Raw genomic sequence first — 23306 nt, forward strand, 5'->3', positions numbered from 1 at the left:
ATTGCTGTTCTGTATTTTAAAAAATATATATTTTACTGATGTCAGAGAGGAAGGGAGAGGAAGGGAGAAGCATCAATGATGAGAGAGAATCATGGATTGGCTGCCTCTTGCACACCCCACATTGGGGATTAGGCCTGAAATCTGGGCATGTGCCCTGACCTGTAATCCAACAGTGACCTCCGGATTCATAGGTTGACGGCTCAACCACTGAGCCACGCTGGCCGGACCTGTTTGGTATTTTTTAAAGGTGAGCAAACTGAAATGGCAGGACCAATGGGACGCTCGTGCATGGCGTGCCCGGAGCTTATCCTCCGTCGTGAATATCTGCAGCCATGTGTGAAGTCCTGCTGGCTCTGCTCCTGAGCGAATGAGACTCTGCCAGTAACAACGCTGCAGGGAGTTTCAAACATCTCTGTCACCTGCTCAGTGACCGGCAGCTCATAGAGACCCCACTGGTCCCAAGTATGCAATTCAATAAACACTGCCACGCCCACGTGCCAGGAGGTGTGCCAGGCTCAGGGGAGACAAAATGAGTCAGGGAAGGTGGCCTTTTCAGAGAGAGCGGCAGGGCCAGGCCTGAGAGTGCAAGCTGCCAGCTCCACGGAAGGCCCCAAGGGAGGCCCCACGGCATCAGCAGCCCAGGTGATGGGCACAGCAGCAGGGGCACCAGAGCTGGGCAGGGCACAGGCCAGGTTTGGGGGTGTGTGAGGTCTCTGGGGTGGAGATGTGCAGCCCATGGTCCCATGTGGCCTGGAGCTCAGGAGGAACCGGAGATGAATCCACAGGGGAGGGCGCCTCTCCCACCGAGGACCAAACCGAATGGGCAGGTGCAGCGGAGGCTCATGGAGGGAGATGATGGACAAGGGCTCACGGCTTACCCAGGGGAGTGCCAGCACATGGGGCAAAGGGAAGGAGAGGTCACGGAAGAGCATTAGAGAAGGCGAGAAAATAAACAAGAGAACAGAGCCATGGAAGCCACAGGAGGGGAGTTTTAGGAACAGAGGGGTCTCCCTGCTCCCGAGAGACCAGGTGGAGGGTGAGGGGGGCCAGTGGAGGGTGAGGGGGGGACCGGTGGAGGCTGAGGGGTGCTAGCTGGAGGCGGAGGGGTGCTAGGCGGAGGCGGAGGGGGGCAGGCGGAGGGGGAGGGGGGCATGAGGAGGGGGAGGGGGGCAGGCAGAGCACGAGGCTAAGCAGAGCTCACATGGGCGTATTTTCTTCCTATCTGTCCTCTGTTATTCCAGTTTCCCTTGATTTTAATTGTCACACACTTTTGTTGTTAACAGGTAGCTGTAAAATTTAAACATTTTTCTATAAATATGCCTTTATGCCCCACCAGTGTGGCTCAGTGGTTGAGCATCGACCTATGAATCAGATCAGGGTTCGATTCCTGATCAGGGCACATGCTCGGGTTGTGGGCCGGATCCCCAGCAAGGGCCGTGCAGGAGGCAGCGATCCATGATTCTCTCATCCTTGATGTTTCTCTCCTCTCTCCCTCTCACTTCCTCTCTGAAATCAGTAAAGTATATTAAATCAGTAAAATGCATATCTATGACCTCAATTCCTTGGAGGAATGATCGTCATGAGCCAAACACACAGAGCACAGGATGACGTCATGTGGAGATGGAGTTGGGGGCACGCAGACGCACCAGCACTAAGGACTTTCCTTCTGGAACCTTCACAGTCACAGCCACCTCCGGCTCCCAGACGGTGAATTCAGCCTGGTCTCCGGCGTTGGCCTGGTCCTGGCAGCCCAGCACGTGGGGGCAGAAGGAGGCACGGAAGACGCCTGGGCAGAGAGGGTCCTGTCACGTCTGCAAGGCCCTGGGAGGCAGGGCAGCAGCCGGTTCCCCGCCGCTCACCTGGCCATCGCTGCCCTGCGTCCACAGACACCTGTGCGGGGAAGGCGGGGTGCGCCGGCTGGTAGAAGTGGATGACAAGGACGTAGCGGCCGGGGCGTGGCACACGTCCTCTCAGGGTCACGTGGCTCTAGGAGGAAAAGCAGAAAAACTCCGTGAGCCGCTGGGCGATGAACAATCAGAACCGCAGGGAAGTTCCAGGTTAAAGCAACGCGAGCAGGTGTTGCCAAGGGAAGGAACGCCTCCACTGGAGGTGATAGCCCGCGGAGGTGCCGCTGCAGTGACGGTGTGTGTGTGTGTGTGTGTGTGTGTGTGTGTGTGTGTGGAGTCGGTGCTGTCACGCTGGGAAACTGGCAGCTTTTGCCAAAGTGGAACATATAACTGAGCAGTTCCAGATCTTAACCCCCCCCCCCCCAACAGGACGCAGAGCATGCTTGTCAAAAGGCTGCACAGAATGTTCTGTGTCCAGTTACCATGTGACAGCCATTGCATAAGGAGCTAGCGTGGCTCAGTGGTGAGCATCGACCTAGGAACCAGGAGGTCAGGGTTCAGTTCCAGGTCAGGGCACATGCCTGAGTTGCAGACTCTATCCCCAGTGGGGGGCGTGCAGGAGGCTGCCAACCAATGATTCTCATCATTGATGTTTCTATCTCTCTCTCCCTCTCCCTTCTTCTCTTTCTAAAAAAAGGAGATCAATAAAAATATTTTTTTAAATGACAACAGCCAACACAACAGTAGTGTTTGATGTGAATGGCCTGTCTTGAACCATAAACAAAGTGTAAGTCATATAACAGTTACAGCTTATTGCTCACATTGCATAATAAGGCTGCATCTGATTGGTTAATTCTTGGAACCAGAAATCCTTATTATACAAGGATAGGCACCTGATTTTTTTTAAAAAGTCACTTTGGAGCAAAAAGAATAGATAATTGCTATTATTATTTTTTTGTAAATTGACCAAAAGTATTCCTATCTTGTGTCAGACTGGCAAAACTGTGCCTGGGTGTGCCGCTGGACTTCAGTAATTCACTGTGTGCCGTGAGCTGAGCAGGTGGAACGCTGCTCGAGAAGACCTGACCAAGACGTGTCTACTGAGAATGTCCTTCCTCAGCTGTGCTTGTGCAGCTGGTGGTACAAGAACACGGCCGACCACAGCAGCTGCCCTAACAGTGCTCCCAGTCCAGCTTGGGGAGGTAATGAGCCCGACAGTGTTAGACAGCATGGCCCATTCTGTGGCACCGATATGAGGTGCCAGAGGACAGGCCATGCACTTGCCCCCTGCCTCAGGCGGAGATGCAGGAGGACAGAGAGCCTTGGAGGGGTGGCACAGACAGGCTCAACAGACGCCTCACGTCTGGAACCTCCACAGCTGAGAGCAGAGACTCCCACCGCAGGACCACCTGGACTCCTGGGAGGGTGTGAAAACATGATCCCTCTAGAGTAGGGGTGTCGAACTCAATCAGAGAAGGGGCCAAAATCTAAAATCCAGCCTAAATCGCGGGCCGAATGGTTTACTGAACAGTCATAAACTGACAATGTCATAAACTGACAGCGGAGTGCAGTGATGACAGCGCGGTGCGGGCCACATTGCAAGGCCTGGCGGGCTGGATTTGGCCCGCGGGCCTTGTGTTTGACACATGTGCTCTAGAGATTCCACGTCAGAAGCTCTGAGATGGGGCTTGTGAATCTGCATTTCTTTTTCTTTCTTTCTTTTAAAAAAATATTTTTATTGATTTCAGAGGGAAGGGAGACACTACTGTTGTGTTGGCTGTTGTCATTTAAACTCATGACCTGGGCCAGAACCCCGACTGGGAATCAAACTGTGACCTCCTGGTTCATAGGTCAACACTCACCCACAGAGCCACACCGGCTGGACTGACTCTGCATTTCTAACACGTCCCCAGGTGGCACAGATGCCACTGGGTCAGGGCCACACACTTCGAGAACCACTGGCTTCAAAACACCCCCTCGGGGGAGGGGTCCTACCTGCGGGGCCTCCACGGGGATGCCAGTAACCACCTCAGCAGGAGGAGAAAGGTCCTGGGGCGGGAGAGGGGGAGGCCCCCCACGTGGGGCATCCAAAACCCATGCTGCCGGAGGGGTTTCGGGGGACACGGAGATGCAGGTGGCCCTGAAAAAGAAGGGTTTTAAATCTTATTTAAAGATAACCCAAAAGGAAACTGCCGGTGGTGAAGATACAGCCTCTGAGCATAAGCCGGGGGACCCCAGGGCTCTCCAGCCGCCGCCTCAAAACCACGAACTAAACAGAAGACAGAGCCTGTGCTGAGGGAGGGAGCAGCACGGACACTCACGACACTTCCCCCCGAGAACGAAGGCTGTTAGTGAAGTCAGCCCAGGAACATGGTTATCCACCCGCACCCGCCACGATGACGTAAGACTGTAAAACCACGGGAACTGCCCCGTCCTCCCCTCGGCTCCGCCTGGCCATGGCACAGGTCGCATGCAGCGTCTATAAATTATGTTTGAATCCACAGCAAAACAACCCTACAAGCTGTGGTTAGCCAAGTCTCACAGCACCGTGAGGCGGGTCATCATGGCTTTTTACATGAAGAGCCTCAGACACGAGGATTAAATGGTTGTGGACTCACACAGGAGCTCAGAACAGAGCTCAGGTGCCTGCCTGGGGGCGGGGCTCATTCCCCCCTCCCCTCACCCCCGCCACTGGCTGGCCTCCTGCCATTGCAGGGCTCTTCAGACTCCGGCGGCCAAGGAGCTGGCTGGCTGGCTGTGACATCCGCCGCCAGCCTGGGCACCTTGGCCTGTGGGCACTTCTGAAGCAGGAAGTCACAACCTTACACGCACGCCAGTGTCGCTCAGAGCACACAAGGGGCAGAGGAGGAGGCGCGTTACCTTTGGTTAGCCAATGGCCCGTAGCTGGCGATGCATCTGACTTGAGGCTTCAGATATTCCGTTGAGAACTCTTCAATGGGAACGATACACATCTGATGCTGCCGAGCAAACACAATGCAGAGGTACGCTGCAGCTCCCAGAAAAACCAGGGCAAGGTCAAATGCACTCTGTAAAAAGGCAGTGAGGGCCCAGCGCCGTGGCTCCGTGGTTCAGCGTCAGCCTATGACCCAGGAGGTCACTGTTTGACTCCTGGTCAGGACACATGCCCGGGTGGTGGGCTGGATCCCCAGTAGGGGGCATGTGGCTCAGTGGATAGAGCGTCAGCCCGCAGACAGAAGGGTCCCGGGTTCGATTCTGGCCAAGGGCACATGCCTCAGTTGCAGGCTAGATCCCTGGCCTGGTCAGGGTGCATGCTTTGAGGCAACCAACTGGTGTGTCTCTCTCCCACTCGCTCTGAAAATCAATGGGAAATATCCTCAGGTGAGGATCAACAAAAATAAATAAATAAGCCCACGGGCACACATACCAGCAGGAGCCGGGTGCTGCGGGCTCTGAGCCAGAGGTCGGCGTCGGCTCGCAGCTCGTAGGTGGCCAGGCGGCTCCGGCCATCGGTCAGGGCGCTCCGGCACAGGACGCTGCAGGAGGAGATGAGCTCAGCCGACCCCTGGCCCCGCCTGGGCGCTTCCTGGGTGGCTGTGGCTCGGGCTCTGCTGTCGATGGCCCGGTGGCCCGGTGGCCAGCAGCGAACTCCCTGCGCTGAGCGGGAGGGATGCAGCACGCCCAGCTGGGAGCGGCCTCCCCATGTCTGAGCTGCCCCTCGGCTGAACGCCCTGCTCACCTTCTCCAGGGGAACCGGTCTAGTCGGCGACAGAGCCCAGGGCCAGTCCTGTCTGCCTTTAAGGAATAGCTTCTGCGCAAGTTACCCACATCCTCTGACAGTTGGCAATGGGGCTGCCCCCTGGCCCCGCCACCACCTCCCACACACCTGAGGGAGCGTGGAGGCCGTGCCCGATGCCCTGAGGAGCCCAGAGCCCACCAACACCTTCCTCCTTCCCCATTTCCACCTGCACCTTCCCTCTGTCCCATCAGGCCAAGTCCAGGAACAGTGAAAAGGCTACGGTTTTGCCCTGGCCTGTGTGGTTCAGTGGTTACAGTGAGCATGTGGGCTGAAGGTCCAGGTTCCATTCCAGTTATAGCACGTACCTTGGGACAGGATCCCCTACTCCAGTCAGGGTGCACATGGGAGGCAACCAATCCATGTGTCTCTCACATTGATGTTTCTCTCTCCTCCCTCCCTCCCTCCCTCCCTCCCTTTCTCTCTCTCTCTCTCTCTCTCTCTCTCTCTCTCTCTCTCTCTCTCTCTCTCTCTCTCTCTCTTTCTCTGCCATATATATATATGAGCCTCCTGGGAGTGGTTAAACACAGACCTCTCTCAATCCCTTCTCCATCTCTCTACTCTCTCTGAAAAGTCAACGGAAAAAAATATCCTAGGGTGAGAATTAGAAATTTAATAAATAAATAAATAAATAAATAGGCCACAGTTTTGAACCAAGAATCCACTGTAATGGTGACACCCATAAAGGAAGTATTTTTTGAGGGATGCTCCTGACTTCAGACTCTAGAAAATTTTCTTTCCTTTTTTTAACTGTATTTTTATTGCTTTCAGAGAGAGAGGTAGAGAGAGAAACATCAATGAGAGAGGCTGCCTCCTGCACGCCCCACACTGGGGATCAAGCCCACAACCCACACTGTGGCCTGACTGGGAGTTGAACCACCATCTCTTGGTTCATAGGTCGACACTCAACCACTGAGCCACAGGCCAGGCTTGGTAGCAACTTTTCTATCTGCGAATGTAATGTGAACGAGTGACACCCTAAAACAATGACCATCTCCGGAAACACAGGGTGGACAAAGGAGGCTTACAGTTCTTCATGCAGAAGACGATACAGGAGTTAATAAACAGTAACACAGCATAAACTCTGTTTCCGTTCTAACAACGGTAAACCTACGCTTGCCAACCTGTATGTGAACAATTCACGCGGTGACTTGGGGTGAGGGCTGAAAGGAGACGGTGGTAAAAGGCCAAACACAGCTGTGGCCTATCAGCAGCTCAGGGTGTCCTTCTCTCTTCCTTTCGAGGCTGGCAGGGCCCCGACCGCAGCAAGAGGTGCTGCAGGCTGCAGGGCTGCCGTTTGAAATAGGTTTTTTGGGTCACATATTGTCCAATTGCACCTCTTTGGCCTGTGGTGTATGTAGCTTGCTTTTAGCCACGTAGCAGCAAGGTAGAGAAAGGAACTATTTTAGCCAGAGAAGCAACACCCTGAGCCTCCTGGGAGTGGTGGAACACGGCGACAGGGACACCCAGTCCATGCGACACGGTGCTGGGGCCCTCACCGGGGCCTGCGGGTGGGACACGCAGTGCTGGCCTGTCCACGGCCAGAACCACCTGCATTGGACCTCGCGACTCTACCCCAACATGCCATCCAGGCCCGGACAGCGCCCTCTCTTCCTGGGCTTTGAACTCATTCCTCTGCTGGGCCTGGGGAGGCTCAGCCTCATCCAGACTCGGAGCTACCAGGCCTTCCGGAAGCTTCTGTGGCTCCTGGTTGCAGGCTCCTACTCTGTGCCCTGGTTGGGGGCGGGGGGGGGTGGAGTGCTGAACTGGAGGCAGACGGGCGTGCAGGAGCCTGGCCGCAGCCTGTGGCCCAGTCACCGGGATTCCTGGGGTGACCCGCCCGCCGGGAGTGCACATTCCAGCGGTGGCTGACGTCACCTGGAGAGGAAGTGCCTTCCGATCAAGAAGGAACATTCCGGGGAACTTTGCCCCATCTGGTGCCCCGATTACAAATCCAAACGCGACCATGTTCTTTGTCTTCTCAGTCATCAGCCCAGCTGGGTTTGGGGGGTTTTAGGCTTTTGAAGGAGGGGCCTTCACCACTCATCTGCGAGGCTGGCTGAGAGTGACGTGAACTCGGTGACCTTTCGAGCCTCCTAACAGTTTCCACTCGAAGCTGCTGAGAGCACCTCTTCCCACAAGTTCTCTCACTTGCAGGACAGGGAGCTTGTCCGCCCCTCCGTCACCTCGGGCTGGACAAGAAGCAGCACGGGCAGCCTTCCAGGCTCGGCCCTGAGCGGGGGGGCCGCTGCCCTTCCCGCCTGCTGCCTCTGAGTCCCAGGCCTCGGGGATCGGGCCAGGGCACGCCTGGCACGGCTCTTCACTTGCAGCTGGCTCTGCACAGCTGCCTGTGTTCTGGAATGCTATGCCAAGTAAACAGCTTTTTTTTCTTCTTCTTCTTCTTTTCAATCCTCCTGTGTGAGCCCCAATTAGGGCCCAGGCCAGGGAGGAGCCTGCAACCAGGGCACCTGCTCTTGAGTGGAATCGAACCCGGAACCCTTCAGTCCACAGGCCAACACTCTATCCTCTGAGCCACACCAGCTGGGGAGAACAACTGTCAATAAATCCTGGTTAGCCCTAAGCAGTGTGGATCATTGGATAGAGCGTCAGCCTGCAGACTGAAGGGTCCCAGGTTTGATTCCAGTCAAAGGCTTGTACCTCGGTTGCAGGCACATCCCCATTTGGGCATGTGCAGGAGGCAGCTGATTGATGTTTGTCTCTCATCGGTATTTCTAGCTCTCTATCCCTCTCTCTTCCTCTCTGTAAAAAATCGATAAAATATATTTTAAAAACGTAATAAATAAATCCTGGTCAGAGCTCTTGGAAAGTGGACAACAGGTGAAACGTGACAATCCTTTGTCCTGTTTTCTCTCTGACAATCACCGAACGTGTGTGACCTCCATCTCAGAGGGTCATTGGGAGGGCAGGCGAGATGAGCCTTTCCCGGTGCCATGGCCTGCGATCTGCCCAGCATTCGACCTGCGAGCACGTCCCCAGGCCCACAGGGGGCGCCAGCGAGGAAAATACAAAGGTTATGCTGCTTCCTGGGAACCTGTGCCAACATGGAAAGTAGAACAGACAGCTTTTCAAGAAAATGAGGCGTCTTCCAGGCACTGCCTACGAGAAGCCTGCCGGCCCCCACGCTGCTCAGAGACGCAGCCTCAGGAAGGAACCCCTTTCCCCCCAGCTGACCCCAAAGACCCCGCTCGAGGAACCCCGGGCAGGCCTGATACCTGTGCTGGCAGCTGTAGATGGTCATCTGGCCGGCCAGGACTGACCCCAGGCTCCCCACGCGCACATGGGCCACAGACAGCTGCTCTGCCTCCGAGGAATACTCGACCAGGACCACGTAGCGGCCGGCCTGCGGGACCCGCAGGGGCAGGTGCAGCTCCACCTGTCGGAGGGCCGAGCAGACAGGCGGGAGGTGAGCCGGGCGTGCTCACACGGGCAGCCGAGAAACGGCTGCGCAGACCTGGGCATCCGATTCCGTGGCATCGCTGCCAGGCCTGGGTCCTGCGGTCGGCTGCTCCATGGAGAGGAGACCCGGTCGAACGCTTGTCACCATCGACCTCCTCCCATTCAGAGTCAATGGCACCTGAACTTCTACTTCCGAAACCTGCACCCTGCACGCAGGGGCTTCTACCCTTCCTCCTCGTCCATCTGCCTGGGCCTCCAGGTAAGAGACGCTCCACAGCTTCAAGTGGAAAGAAATCTCCCGATGGGAAGTAAGAGGAAGGAAGTGGGCCTCGAGGCTTTAACTGATGTTAATTAGAAAAGAAAAGTTAAATTACATGGATGCAAATGACGACGGGGTGCGGCCAGCCACAGCCGCAGAAGCGAAGTTGGCGCACCTCCCCTGACCCTGCGGGGAGTCCTTCCAGGCCCCGAACCTGGGAGCGCCGGGGCTGAGGGTTTTCAGCAGACATGGGGGGGGGGGGGAGGGGGAGGGGGGCGGGAGAAGGGGAAGAGGGGAGTAACAGCTGTGACAGCCAATGAAAGGCTGCCCACCTCTCGGCCGCCGAGGTCCACCATGAAGGGGTGAGCGGGGCTGGGCTGCCTCAACGTCACGGGTCTCGGCTGCCCATCCAGCAGGAAACGTGTGGCCTCACAAGCCAGGGCACAGGGGAAGCCGCCCAGTGGCAACTGCTGGTAAAGCAGACAGCTGCAACAACAAGATGCGGCCATTACAACCAACACCAAACAGCACCCCGAGCACCCGGACACCCATCCATCGGGTACCCGTCCTTCCCCAGCACCATAGCGCCTACTACGGGCGTCGGGAGGGCATTTCCACCCACAGGAGCATGGAGGAACCACCACATTCTGTTTTAAGTGCCTCCCCTCACGGATGCAGCACCTTGAGTGTTACTGGGGCATGCATCAGCATTTCCACAAGCTACGGGTGCGAGACGCTCTTAAGCACCAGCTACGGGCACAAAGTGCTGTGTGATTCTTAGTGAAAGCGGGTGGCCTGCTCCAGAGAGAAAACCACCCTGAAGTCATTTCAGAGCTTCCGGCTGCAGATGTGACCGGAGGCCCACGAAACCCTGCAGCAGCCGCCTGACTTAGGGCGCGTGACACTCACTTCTCGTGGGGCGGCCCCACGGGTGCACAGGGCTCCGTGACGGGCAGCCGCAGCGAGGGGGCGTAGTAGTCCCTGGGGAGCAGCACCAGGTAGTCCTAGGAAATGAAGGCCAACAGGCAGTCACGCAGTGCTGGAGGCCCTGCTCTAGGGATAACACAGCGACACACAGCTGACCGCCTCTAGGTGAGGCCACCAGCTGACCTCTCCCACGGCTGCTGCGTCTGCCGACGCACCAGCTCCCCCAGTGTCACTCATGCGGGCCACCCTCCAATCCAGGGGAGACGTTACCATCTCTTGTTTTAATTTTTTAAAATAAACTTTTTGTTAACTCGAGGCCCGGTGGTGAAATTTGTGCACTGGGGGTGGGGGGGAGGGGGGGTGTCCCTCAGCCCAGCCTGCACCCTCTCCAATCTGGGACCCCTTGGGGAATGTCCGACTGCCAGTTGGGATCGGGACATTCCTTTCACAATCCGGGACTGCTGGCTCCCAACTGCTTGCCTGCCTGCCAGCCTGATCACCCTGCCAGCCTGGTCACCCCCTAACCACTCCCTGCCAGCCTGAACGACACCTAACTGCTCCCTTTTTGGCCTGATTGCCCCCAACTACCCTCCCCTGCAGGCCTGGTCCCCCACCAACTGCCCTCCCTTGCTGGCCATCTTGTGGTGGCCATCTTGTGACCACATGGAGGTGGCCATCTTGTGTGAGGGTGTGACAGTCAATTTGCATATTATCTCTTTATTATATAGGATAGTATTACAGATATATTCCCTTTTGAAAGACTGGGACACATGTTCATTAGGTTTTGCATTTATCTAGAAAATTTCAAGTCCTGACGTTTTATAATTCGGTAAATGTTTAGTCTGTGAGAAGTTGACTATAAGATAATAGAAGGTACCTTATGTCATTTTGTCATGTGAGGGAAAATGTCACCATTGGTGTCTGAAAGGGAACCCATTAGCCTGGTGGGCATGGCTCAGTGGTTGAGCATCAACCTATGAACCAAGAGGTCATGGTTCTGTTCCCAGCAGAACCTGGGTTGTGGGCTCGATCCCCAGTAGGGGATGTACAGGAGGCAGCAGATCTACAATTCTCTCATCATTGATAGTTCTCTCTCCCTCCCTCTCTCTTCCTCTCTTAAAGCAATAAAAACAAATAAAAAAGAAAAGAATGACTGCTCACCAGGAGGACCCCCTCCACCTTGATGCAGGCCACCCATGTCCCCGGTGCCAGTGAGAACGCGTCGGCCGGACCACTTCCGGGGACGGAGACGAAGGCTGGCTCCGTGCTGGGCAGAAAGACGACCCCTCTGCTCTGAGCAGCGTCTGTCAGAGAGAAACAAGCTCTCTCAGGCATCACTCTGGCAGCCAATCAGTTTCCCACGTTCAGTTCCCATCTGCAAACGTGTAGGGTAGTGGGCTGATCCTATGTATAGACCTTACTTCTTTCTTTATTTTTTTTTTTTAAAGATTTTTAAAAAAATATATTTTATTGATTTTTCACAGAGAGGAAGGGAGAGAGATAGAGAGCCAGAAACGTCAATGAGAGAGAAACATCGACCAGCCGCCTCTTGCACACCCCCCACCGGGGATATGCCCGCAACCAACGTATAATACATGCCCCTGGCCGGAATCGAACCTGGGACCCTTCAGTCCACAGACCGACGCTCTACCACTGAGCCAAACCGGCTTCGGCAAGACCTTGCTTCTTTAATTGCATGAACGTGTATGTAAGAACAGTCTGGAAAGACCTTGATAGGACGTGGGCAGTGGTGATCCATATGGGATTGTGAGTCCCTTTTTTAATTCGTTAAGGGTTGAGTATATTAACTGAAGTCAATTGCTTAGAAAGGTCCTTGGCACCTTGTTTAATCGTCAAAAGAAACGTAATTACAACCCACAAGGAGAAAGAAAACAGATCAACACAACAAGCACTCAGCTCACCAGCACTCACGTGAAGGAAAAGGAAGATGGGGTCATCACCATGCTGTCTCCTAGCAAAGGAGTCTGTGCTCACCCCGTGGGCTGTGCTGGTAAACTGATAGGCAAGTCGTGTTTTAGGGCTTATCCTGGCTGCCCCACACTGGGGAGCGAGCCCAGAACCCCGGCACATGCCCTGACCTGGATTCAGTGTGACTGCCTTGTTCACTGAGCCACGCCGCCGGGCCCAGCCTCCTTTCTGAATCGGGCCCGCTGGCGCCACTGTGTGTCCCGCCGGGCCCTCCTGCCGCCTGGAGTCTGTGTGCAGGTCTGGCAGGAGCCCTGACCCTCGCAGAACAGATCACAGGGATCCACACTCCCACCGCCTTCTACAGCCCCCAAGACCCTCCCCCTGGCCCCTGACCCTTGACCAAGGTCCCCACTCCTCCCGGAGCCCCAGCTTCCTGCTCACACACTGGTCTTAGTTAGCTTCCTGTGCTCACCCAGTGCTCCGGGAACAGGTTGGTTTGCCTGAGGCGAGGGAACTGTTTAGGCGGGAAGTCAAGGTCCCTCACCGCATCGCGAGGCAACACGCACTCTCCTGTGAGCAATTATAAACTAGCTTTCCTGTGGTGACATCACAGCCCTCAGTGTCCAGCCAAGCACACAGGTTGCTACGTGGATGTGTAAATGGCTGCTAATGAGCAATGTAATAGCGAAGTGCAATAAGCAGGATACTGAGGAATGGGGCAGGGGCAGGAACAGGATCAGGGACGGGACAAGGGGCAGGGGCAGGAACAGGCGCAGGAGCTGGGGCAGGGGCAGGGCGGGGCACTGCGAGCATTGTCCGGCTCAGGCCAGCACCGGACGGATGTGACCTCGGAGGAGAAAATGTTTCCCTGGTCCAGTGGTCGGCAAACTCATTAGTCAGTAGAGCCAAATATCAGCAGGACAATGACTGAAATTTCATTTGAGAGCCACATTTTTAAATTTAAACTATATAGGTAGGTACATTGTTATTAACTTATCAGGGTCCTCCCCAGCTGGCCACTCAAGGGGCCAAAGAACCACAAGTGGCTCGAGAGCTGCAGTTTGCCAACCACTGCCCTGGCCCACCGTTTCTTATCCAAAACGGGCCTGAAAATGTACCCACCTGCCTTCTCCCCGGATGGATGAAGAGTCACAAGGCCGGCCACCGCCTCCGCTCCAGGGTTCACACACCTCAGGATAACACGGAAGTGAGCGCGGCTTGACGGCCCCACGTTCAGCAGGACCCTCACTTCGTTCTGAAAGACACCGAGGGCCACACAGTGCAGACGGCACACGGGCCACACAGTGGCTTCATCCACGTTTCACACCGGCTCTGGTGTACACACATTCACATGCCATGTGCACACATGTACACCCACACATAGTGTGCACACAAACACATTCACATGTCGTGTGCACACATGTACATCCACACGTAGTGTGCAAACACATTCACATGCCGTGTGCACACACACACGCCATGTACACACATGCATATTCACATTCCATGAACACATGTTCACATTTACATGTTGTGTACACAATGCACATTCACATAGTGTGCACACATACATAGTGCACACACATATTCACACCCACTCAATAAGCACAGATACATACTCTCAATCATGTGTACACACACATACACAGACATAGGGCACACACTCACATGTAGTATACAGACATGCACACCTAATTCACACACATGCACACGCCAAGCACACACATGCATACACACGTACAACCTCACACCCACTCAGCAGGTGCCTGTACCACTGAGGAAGGTGGAAACAGGCAGCCTGGCAACGAATTGAAGTCCCTCACAAGGAAGGTGTGTGAGAGGCACTCCCTCGGCCCCGGGTCCACCATGACCTTAGTAAGCGGCAGGCAGAGCGCATGGGGAGGGCAGGTCGGGGGAGTTACAAGGGGCCACAGAGGCTGCACAGCTGGGAGAAGTGAGGTGTGAGAGAGGACAGGGGGCTACGCAACCCCCAGAGAGAGGTGTCCAGGGCCCGCTCACTTACACAACACTTCAAATGGTTACAGAAACTGAGGGCGGCTCGGGAACGCTTACAGACACCCCCCCCCCCCCCCCCACGCATGGGAGATGAATCTGGGTGTAACTAAACTGCACTAACTAAACTGCACTCAGTAATCACAGGAAACATCTCAGGCCCCATCCAAGCAGAACAGGGGCCTTCAGATGCTGTCGGCGGGGCATCCTGACATCCACCAACCCCTGTGCTCACACAACGGAAGTGCCGCTGAGCCCAGGGGGAAGGAAAGACCAGGCTAGTTTAAAGCACAGACGACATGATCCAATCCAGGTGGGGCCCAAGGACGGCTCATGACACAGCAGCTGTGAAAAGCTGTGGGACATCTACCCGTGAATACTGTGCAGCAGTAAAAAAGAAGGCTCTCATACCCGTGAGACAGCCTGGAGCGACCTGGAGAGCATTATGCTGAGTGAAATAAGCCCGTCAGAGAAAGGCAAGTATCACATGATCACACTCATGTGAATCTAATAAACCAAATAAACTGATGAACAAAATAGACACGGAGCCATGGAAGCAGGGAACAGAGTGCGGAACCTCAGAGGGAGGGGAGGGTGGAAAGGGATTAGCCAACGAATTTATATGCATGTGCATAGCCCAGCGACAGACACTCGCGCAGAGAAGGCCTGGGGAGGGGACGAGGGTGGGTGGAGGGATCAGTGGAGGAAAAATGGGGACATCTGTAATACCTTCAACAATAAAGATTAATAATAATAATAAAATCTGGCCAGAGTGGCTTAGTGGTTGAGCATGAACCTATGAATCAAGAGGTCATGGTTCGATTCCCGGTCAGGGCACATGCCCAGGTTACAGGATTGATCCTCAGAGTGTGGTGTGCAGGAGGCGGCTGATTCATGATTCTCTCTCATCATTGCTGCTTCTATCTTTCTCTCCCTCTTCCTTCCTCTCTGAAATCAATAAAAATATATTTAAAAAAGAAAGAAAGGAACTTAGAGATTTTCAAATCAGTGGTTCCCTTGATTTTTTAATCATTTTTGAAGGAACAGTGGTGGAGCGAGAAATCTCTGACGTAAACGTCTGGGTAGAATGCCTGTTCTAGGAGTTTCAAAAAGTAAAAAAAATAAAGTTCAGCAACATAAGCTGTATTGGAATAATTTAGGTCAACTTGTTTTTATTTCCCACAACTGGCTTAAAGAAAACAGGTCTCATGTTAAAATGCAGCCTAATATTGTTGGGGAAATTTCCTATAAACTGTCTCCGGAGAGAAGCACCAGTTTTCTTTAATCCCCTCGTTTTCTGATTTGGTGACCAAATTAAAGTAACAAGAAGCTGTGAAATGGATGTATATGTGTATCAGTTAAATCCAGCCCTACCCCGAGCCCATGCTCTTCCTTATTTTGCAGGAGGAAATGGATCCTGCAGTCGGCCTGGGGTGAGTCACCTGAGTCACCTGAAGCTCATGATGAGGCTGGGCCACGCACCTGCAGAGGGGTCATCTGGGCGTACCCCCTCCAGCTGAACTCGGGGAACTCCAGGGGGTCAAACCCGAAGTGCAGCTCCCTCCCGTCGGGGGTGGTGCCGTCCTCGAGCTCGTACTTCATGTGATGCAAGTCCGGGAAGTAGTGGTTGTCTTCCGGCCTTTCACAGACAGAAAGCAGACACGGATGCCGCAGGTCAGGCTCACAGACCATCCGACGACCCGTTAATGCCGCAGCTGCCGCCCAGGACTCCACCACCCGACAGGGCACGTTACATATGACAGGCAGGGCGCCAAGCTTTCTCTCTGAAAGCTGGCTTTCACTCATGTGAACACCCACAGGACACACCCAGCACCATGCTCCCTGCATCCAGCCCCCAGCATCAAGTGAGGGCACGCTGAGCACAACACATGTCGGCAGCATCCTTCCAATCGTCCTCAAAGGGCACCCACAGCTCAGCAAAGTCAGTAGGTTACTTACTCTAACCCATCCATCCATCCATCCATCCACCCATCCACACACCCATCCATCACCCATCCACCCATCCATCCATCCATCCATCCACCTATCCACCCACCCATCCATTCATTAATTCATCCACCCATCCATCCATCCATCCATCCACCTATCCACCCACCCATCCATTCATTAATTCATCCACCCATCCATCCATCCATCCACCCATCCACACACCCATCCATCACCCATCCACCCATCCATCCATCCATCCATCCACCTATCCACCCACCCATCCATTCATTAATTCATCCACCCATCCATCCATCCATCCACCCATCCACACACCCATCCATCACCCATCCACCCATCCATCCATCCATTCACTCACAAACTCGTAGTCACTCTTCACACTAATATTAACATCCATGTGTCAGGTACTGTTAGTAAGACCTCAGACACAGTAGTGAACATGCTAAGTTTATAAGTTACGTACATACACTCATGTACGATCACTAGAATGACCTTTCTATGCTTTGTTTTCTCTTAAACTTCATGCCTATTAATGGATTCCTTTCAAGAGTCCATTAATGGCCATCACAGAGAAGGATCAAAACTATCCTAACACTTTAAGTGCAAACGACTTGGAGTTCTTCAAGATGGCCCATTACACACCCCGGTCACAAGCTAGCAGCAGTTGGCGGGTTTGAAGCCTCACTGAGGACGCCTCTGAGACTTACCGCTGGCACGCCTTCCCCACGACGTGTTCCCGGCACACGCACGCCCCGGCGGGCCCGCTGCACATGGGGGTGATGGCCCCCCCCACGTCACACCGACACCCTGAAAGTCAGGACACAGAGGCGTCACCCTCAGAGCATCTCCCGCTGGACGCCTCCCTGCCTCGAGGAGGAAGCCGTGAGCCAGGGCCCTGGGCTCTGCCCGGCCTCTAGTGTGTTTGAAATATGTAAGAATCTCCCAACCGAGATGGCACAGCCCCCATGTATCCATTAGGGGGCAGTAGCTCAGAGCTGAAAGCTATTCAGCAGCTCAGTGCCACCATAAACAGCTCTGCTAACGGAGGGGCTGTGGTAGAGGCAAGAGGAGAGATATGGGACAATCCCTCCCACAGCTTTATTGTTTGAAACAATAAAACCCTCAGAGTCCGCCTGGGGGGACCGGAGAGCATCCCACTGAGTGAAAGAGCCAGTCAGAGAAAGACAAGGGTCACATGATCTCACTCAGGTGGACTCTAACAGTGAACTATGGAAAAGAGGCCCAGAGACGTGGAAGCTCGGAGCAGTGGTGGGGTCTCAGAGAAAGGCCGGGCGCAGGGGAGATTAACCAGGGAATTCCTGTCGCCTATGCATGGCCCATGGACACAGGCAGCTGAGTGGCGAAGGGGGGGCGATTGGGGGAAAAGAGTGGGTCATCAGTGATACCTTCCACAATAAAAGTTAGTTTTAAATAAATAAATAAAACAATATAATCTCTAAAAAATCCCGTGAGCGTTTTTAATCTTACAAAATATATCTTTAAAACAACTAAGCCTCAATGTCATTTACAGCGACCCCTCATCTCAATAATGTCTTTTCTTTTCCTTTTAAAGTATATTTATATTGATTTCAGAGAGGAAGGGAGAGGGAGAGAGAAAGAGAAAGAGTCCACGATGAGAAAGAATCATGGATTGGCTGCCTCCTGTAGCTCCCACCCTGGGGATTGAGCCCACAATCCCGGCCTGTGCCCTGACCAGAGGACCCTTCAGTCCACAGGCCGATGTTCTGTCCACTGAGCCACCGGGAGGGCCCACTCCTGTGTGTCATCTTTAACCCGAGTGTGCTGGCGCAGAGGAGCTGACGCGACCCCACGTGCAGCTATCACCAGTTTCAACGGGAAGTTTGGCCCAAGTCCCTGGACAGGAGCTTTGAGCCAGGCCCTGGGAGCCTGCAGGACGATGAGGAACTCAGGAGAGGCTGCCCTACCGCCTGTCCACGCCCCACGCTTCCCTCAGGGCCGAGGGCGTACGTACCTCGACACCCGAAGTAGCTGCCCTTCTCCAGAGCGAAATACCCGTCGTCGCACGTGTCGCAGGAACCGCCCCCGACGTGGGGCTTGCAGTGACAGTCCCCATCGTGCTGCAGGACAAGGAGCGGACGACATTACAGGGTGAAGGGGCAGAATTCACTGCGCTCAAGACTTCAACCCGCGAGGCCTCGGGTGTCATACATAGTCGTGCATCAGGATCTAAAAATGTCCAAAAGGCCCAGCCCCAGAGGCATCGCCCTAGGAGCCAGGAGATGACGGTTCAATTCCCTGTCAGGGCACATGCCCGGGTTTAGGGCGCGATCCCCAACGTAGGGCGTGCAGGAGGCAGCTGATGAGTGATTCTCTCTCCTTATTGATGTTTCTCTTTCTCTTCCTCTCCCTTTCTCTCTGCAATCAATAAAACTATATTTAAAAAAATAAAAATAAAAATGCCCCAAAAGATGACTGCACGCAGTACAATTTCAGAGGCGCTGATTAACACCTCCCACAGAAGCCCCAGCCAGTCGTGCTGGCATCCCAGGGAAATCGGCTCCCGGTACCTGCCCACACTCTCCAATTCCGCTCACCGTCCCCGCCGCGTGGCACCGGCATTCTGTGGAGACAAGAGAGCATCCTTGGGCCAAGGGGACCCAGGGGCAGCCCCCAGGGCCTGGACCGTGCCACGCCGGCCCCTGCATGGGGTCACTTCCCAGCATGCTTCACAGGAGGCAGCTTGCACTGCCAAGCCTGCTCCGGAATCCGCACCCCCACCTCCGAGGAGAAATGGCCGGTCTGTGACGGCTCCAAGACAAAGGGCAGCACCAGGGGTTTTTAAGCGAGTCGAGTGTCCAGGTTATTGCTGACATGAAAAACACTCTGTTTAAGAACAGTCACTCCATTCAGCTGCCTTCTGCTTCACGGTTTTGAGTCCTGCCTGGCCTTAATCGAAGTGTGAAATGGAATCAGAAGGAGTGGGCCATAGAAACCAGCAGTCAGGACCACTGACCTAGGAGCTGCCTTCCCAGCCACACACGCTGTGGGAACAGGGTCTAGGTCCCTGGCGGAGACTGTGAAAACGTGGGGGGAAACACCCAAACATTTATACAAATTTTCCAGACAACGGAACTGACTAAACAGCAGCTCCTTTTGGGTGTGTCGCTGAGGCAGAGACGGTGACGAGGAGGCTGTGTGGAGTGAGTCAGTACGAGTAAGAAACGTGACCTGAACACCCGCTGGGGTTCTCTCGGGCCAGATTCCAGTACAGTGGTTTACAGACGCTGCAGGTGGGACCCTCCACATGACGCTTGCACTGGCAGAAACCCTTTGAAAGAAAAGCAAACCAAGATGTGACATCTGAGGAAGGCACTGTTGTCAGACCCGTGTTCTGAACAAAGCTTGTCACAGGGACGCATTCTGATCTTGAAAAGCAAATGAAGTGCATCCTGGGGAATAAAAGCACCGGCTGATGACAAATCTGCTTCATTTCTCTTATTCCTCCCTTACTTGTTTGTTACTCACATAACCCATAGTTCTGGTTAAAATAAAATTGGAAAACAGAAAAATTCAAAAAGCACTGCAATGTATAACACTGACATTTCGGATTCTGGGATAGCCTGGATTACAAATTTAAGTGGAAAAGTATCTGAATATTAACATGAGAGAACCAGTAGAAATTATGTTCCTCTGAAAGTTTTGGAATAAGCAAACTTACTAAGTTCTATAAAAGGCATGCCTGCTCAGACCCCATCAAGATTCATAGGAAGGAAGCAGACCTCTCCCCCCTGAGCTCTCAGGCCAAGAGGACAGCAATCCCTAAAGTGCTGAGAAAAACAAAGAGAGTATCGCAGTGCTGTCCTGGAGTAATCCATGATAATAAAAGCGTAATATGCTCATTAGACCGGATGTTCTTCCAGATGACCTTCCGGACAAAGCCGGGGCTACGAGGGAAGCCAGGGCCACGGGTGCCGGAGAGAAGCAGGTGCCGGCAGCTGGGAGAAGGAAGGCCTCTCTTGCACGAATTTCGTGCATGTGGCCTCTAGTGTCAAGTAAGTTACACTTGCTTTGTACACAGTTTTATTTAATGTGAAATTAGCCTTCGGTTTTCTTAATTTTAGTCATGTGCTACCAGGGCTCTGGGTTGGCAACGCCCTCAGAGAAACCGACAATAATGGAGGACTCCAGAGTTCACAGTTTAAAGGAACCTGTTCTTTTGTTTTTGAGAACTCACAATATCACATTTGCATCTTAAAAATGAGTAGTGACCTTGTTAAGCAGTTTGGCCTCAGGCCTTGATTTAATTTACTTTTAACTTCAGGAAACTCCAAACTGTGCTATCTTTAAAAGCACCAGAATGATAGTGAGAATCACAGCCTTTTGTGATTGTCCACTCACCAAACTGGCGTCCAGGGTGCCGGCCAGGTCGCAGGGAATGCTGGGGCCTGTGTAGGATTCAGAAATGTAATCAGCTTCTAGGGTTCAGTGTTTATTTGTTTGTCTCCTTGTTTTGATGTTTTGAGTTTCAAAAGTTTTATTTATTTTTAAAAACAACTCAACTAGCCTGGCCTGCGTGGCTCAGTAGTTGAGTGTTGATCTATGAACCAGGAGATCACAGTTCAATTCCTGGTTGGGGAACATGCCCAGGTTGTGGGCTCCACCCCAGGGGCTGTGCAGGAGGCAGCCGATCAATGATTCCCTCATCACTGATGTTCTCTCTCTCTCTCTCTCTCTCTCTCTCTCTCTCTCTCTCTCTCTCTCTCTCTCTCTCTCTCTCTCTCCCTTCCTCTCTGATATCAATAAAAACATACAAAAATAAACAGTTCATCTAAATTTTATGTTTTGATATGTGGGTGGCAAGGACATTGCAGGTAATCCAGAAAAGGGCATCCAAATAGCCTTATGGTCCTAATTCCCAAACCACCCCCTTTGCCAACAAACAAGTCTAGTGTCTGCCCACAATGGAAAGTTCTTTGCCCCCATTTTTTTCCATTACAGTTTACATTCAACATTATTTGTATTAGTTTCAGATACACAGCACAGTGGTTAGATAATCCTATACTTTAGGTGTTCCCCTGATATTTCCACTGCCCACCTGGCCTCATGCATGGCGATTACAACATTACTGACTACATTCCCGATGCTGTGCTTTACACCTGTGACTGTTTTGTAACTACCAACCTGAACTTCTCAATCCCTTCACCTTTTCATCCAGTCCCCCACGTCGCCCCTCTGGCCACCATCAGTCAGTTCTCTGTATCTGTGAGTCCGTTTTGTTTATTTATTTTATTCTTTAGATTCCACATATAAGTGAAATCATATGGTATTTCTCTGACTGACTTACTTTACTTCCCATACAATCCTCTAGGTCTACCCACGCTGTCACATTCTTTTTTGTTCCATGGTATGGAAGCACCACAGCGTTCTTATCACTTGTCTATTGAAGGGCTTCCCTATCTTGGCTATTGTAACTAACACTGCAATGGACACAGGACACAAAAGACCCACATGGCCACCACAATCATGTCAAAGCTGAGGTGTTCATCTACCTGATATCAAGGCCACAGAGCTGGCATAAAAGCAGACATGGGCCCGAAATGGTTTGGCTCATTGGATAGAGCATTGGCCTGCGGACTCAAGAGTCCCAGGTTCAATTTCAGTCAAGGGCATGTACCTTGGTTGCAGGCACATCCCCAATAAGGAGTGTGCAGGAGGCAGCTGATCAATGTTTCTCTCTCATCGATGTTTCTAGCTCTCTATCCCTCTCCCTTCCTCCCTGTAAAAAAATCAATAAAATAAATTTTTAAAAAAGCAGACATGGAGATCAATGCACAGAAATGGAGATCAATGCACAGAATAAAGAATCCAAAAATAAACCCACACCTCCACGGTCAGTTAATATTTGATAAAGGAGGCAAGAACATACAATGGGATAAAGACAGCCTATTCAATTAATGGTGTTGGGAAAATTGGACAGATAGATACATGCAAAAAAAATTAAATGAAACTAGACCACCAATGTATGCCATCTACAAGAATAAATTCAAAATGAACGAAAGACTTAAATGTAAGACTTGAAACCTGAAAACCCTAGGAGAAAACATAGGCAGTAATACATCACATATTCCTCTTAACAATATTTTTTCTAATACATCTCCTCAGTTGAGGGAAACAAAACAAAAAAATAAATAAATGGAACTTCCTCAAACTAAAAAGTTTTGCACAGCAAAGACAACCATCAACAATATGAAAAGGCCACCTACTGAATGGGGGGAGATACATATTCGCCAATGCTACATCTGATAAGGGGTTAATATCCAAAATGTGTAAAGTTCACTTCTGACTGAAGATGCAGGAAACTGGGGGAGAGCTAGAATTTTGAGCATCTTTAGGATTTCCCAGAAGAGGGCGATATTGTACCAAGGAATTTCTTTAACGCCCAATTACAAAGGTCCAGAATCTGTCAATACATTTTTTCGTTAGGCAAGACCCAGTTCCCTAAAGGTCACCATCCCCTTGTCCCTCGTGTGTACTACAGTATTTCTAAAATTAGCTTGTTTTGCTGCCTTAGTCAATACAGGATTACAAGTCCAATGCAACCTCTCTCCAGCATGCAGGGACCTTGCAATCTCTCGGTTACTCTTGTATAGTGTTAGAATGAAGAGGGCTGGATAAGCCGCTCTGAGCTGGGCTCATCAAAAAATTTAAGTAAACCCATAGCATTTTTGTTTTCTTAAAAGTTGTTCTCTATATATATGGCAAATATATATATAAAGGACAAATATATATATATTTGTCCTTTACTGTCTCCTCTTGGTCTGTTTCAGCTTCTTCCTTAATGATATTCCCTATCAATCATCTATCATCTATCTATCATCAATCATCTATATTTCATCTATCTATCAATCTATCATCTCTCCATCCCCATCTCCTTTTATCTCCATCCCCATCTCCCATCCCCATCTCTATCTCCTTTTCTCTCCAGCCTCCCTCACCTTCCTCTGTAGGGTCAACAAAGTCTTCCTGTCTGTGTGGTTCTCCTGTCGGCTCCTCCCCATGCTGACTAGGGCTGCCCTCAAGCTCTGAGGGAGTCGCCTGCCCAACCCCACTGCCCTCTGCCTCAGCACTTCCCACGACCCCCGCCCCTCCGGACCCTGGGGAGATGAGCCACCAGCTCCAGACAGACTCC

The 23306-nt window shown here is 52.6% G+C and overlaps 1 protein-coding gene across 2 annotated transcripts in view; it reads right to left on the bottom strand.

Moving 5' to 3' along the window:
- Nucleotides 1-23306, bottom strand: part of LAMA3 (laminin subunit alpha 3) — a 134507-nt gene that overhangs the window by 65598 nt on the left and 45603 nt on the right. For both annotated transcript variants that reach the window (XM_084888236.1, XM_084888235.1), the window contains exons 14-29: nt 20516-20562; nt 19346-19445; nt 18685-18737; nt 18129-18234; nt 16843-16942; nt 15650-15806; nt 13277-13409; nt 11387-11529; nt 10208-10302; nt 9631-9784; nt 8856-9016; nt 5254-5362; nt 4728-4825; nt 3843-3987; nt 1860-1986; nt 1647-1786 (exon numbers count right to left, since the gene is read on the bottom strand). In XM_084888236.1, the coding sequence (XP_084744362.1) occupies nt 1647-1786; nt 1860-1986; nt 3843-3987; nt 4728-4825; nt 5254-5362; nt 8856-9016; nt 9631-9784; nt 10208-10302; nt 11387-11529; nt 13277-13409; nt 15650-15806; nt 16843-16942; nt 18129-18234; nt 18685-18737; nt 19346-19445; nt 20516-20562 (1868 nt within the window). The remainder of the gene's footprint in view (nt 1-1646; nt 1787-1859; nt 1987-3842; nt 3988-4727; nt 4826-5253; nt 5363-8855; nt 9017-9630; nt 9785-10207; nt 10303-11386; nt 11530-13276; nt 13410-15649; nt 15807-16842; nt 16943-18128; nt 18235-18684; nt 18738-19345; nt 19446-20515; nt 20563-23306) is intronic.

The sequence above is a fragment of the Pipistrellus hanaki genome (assembly GCF_964339955.1).
Source record: "Pipistrellus hanaki genome assembly, chromosome: 6".
In the NCBI taxonomy this organism is placed as follows: Eukaryota; Metazoa; Chordata; class Mammalia; order Chiroptera; family Vespertilionidae; genus Pipistrellus; species Pipistrellus hanaki.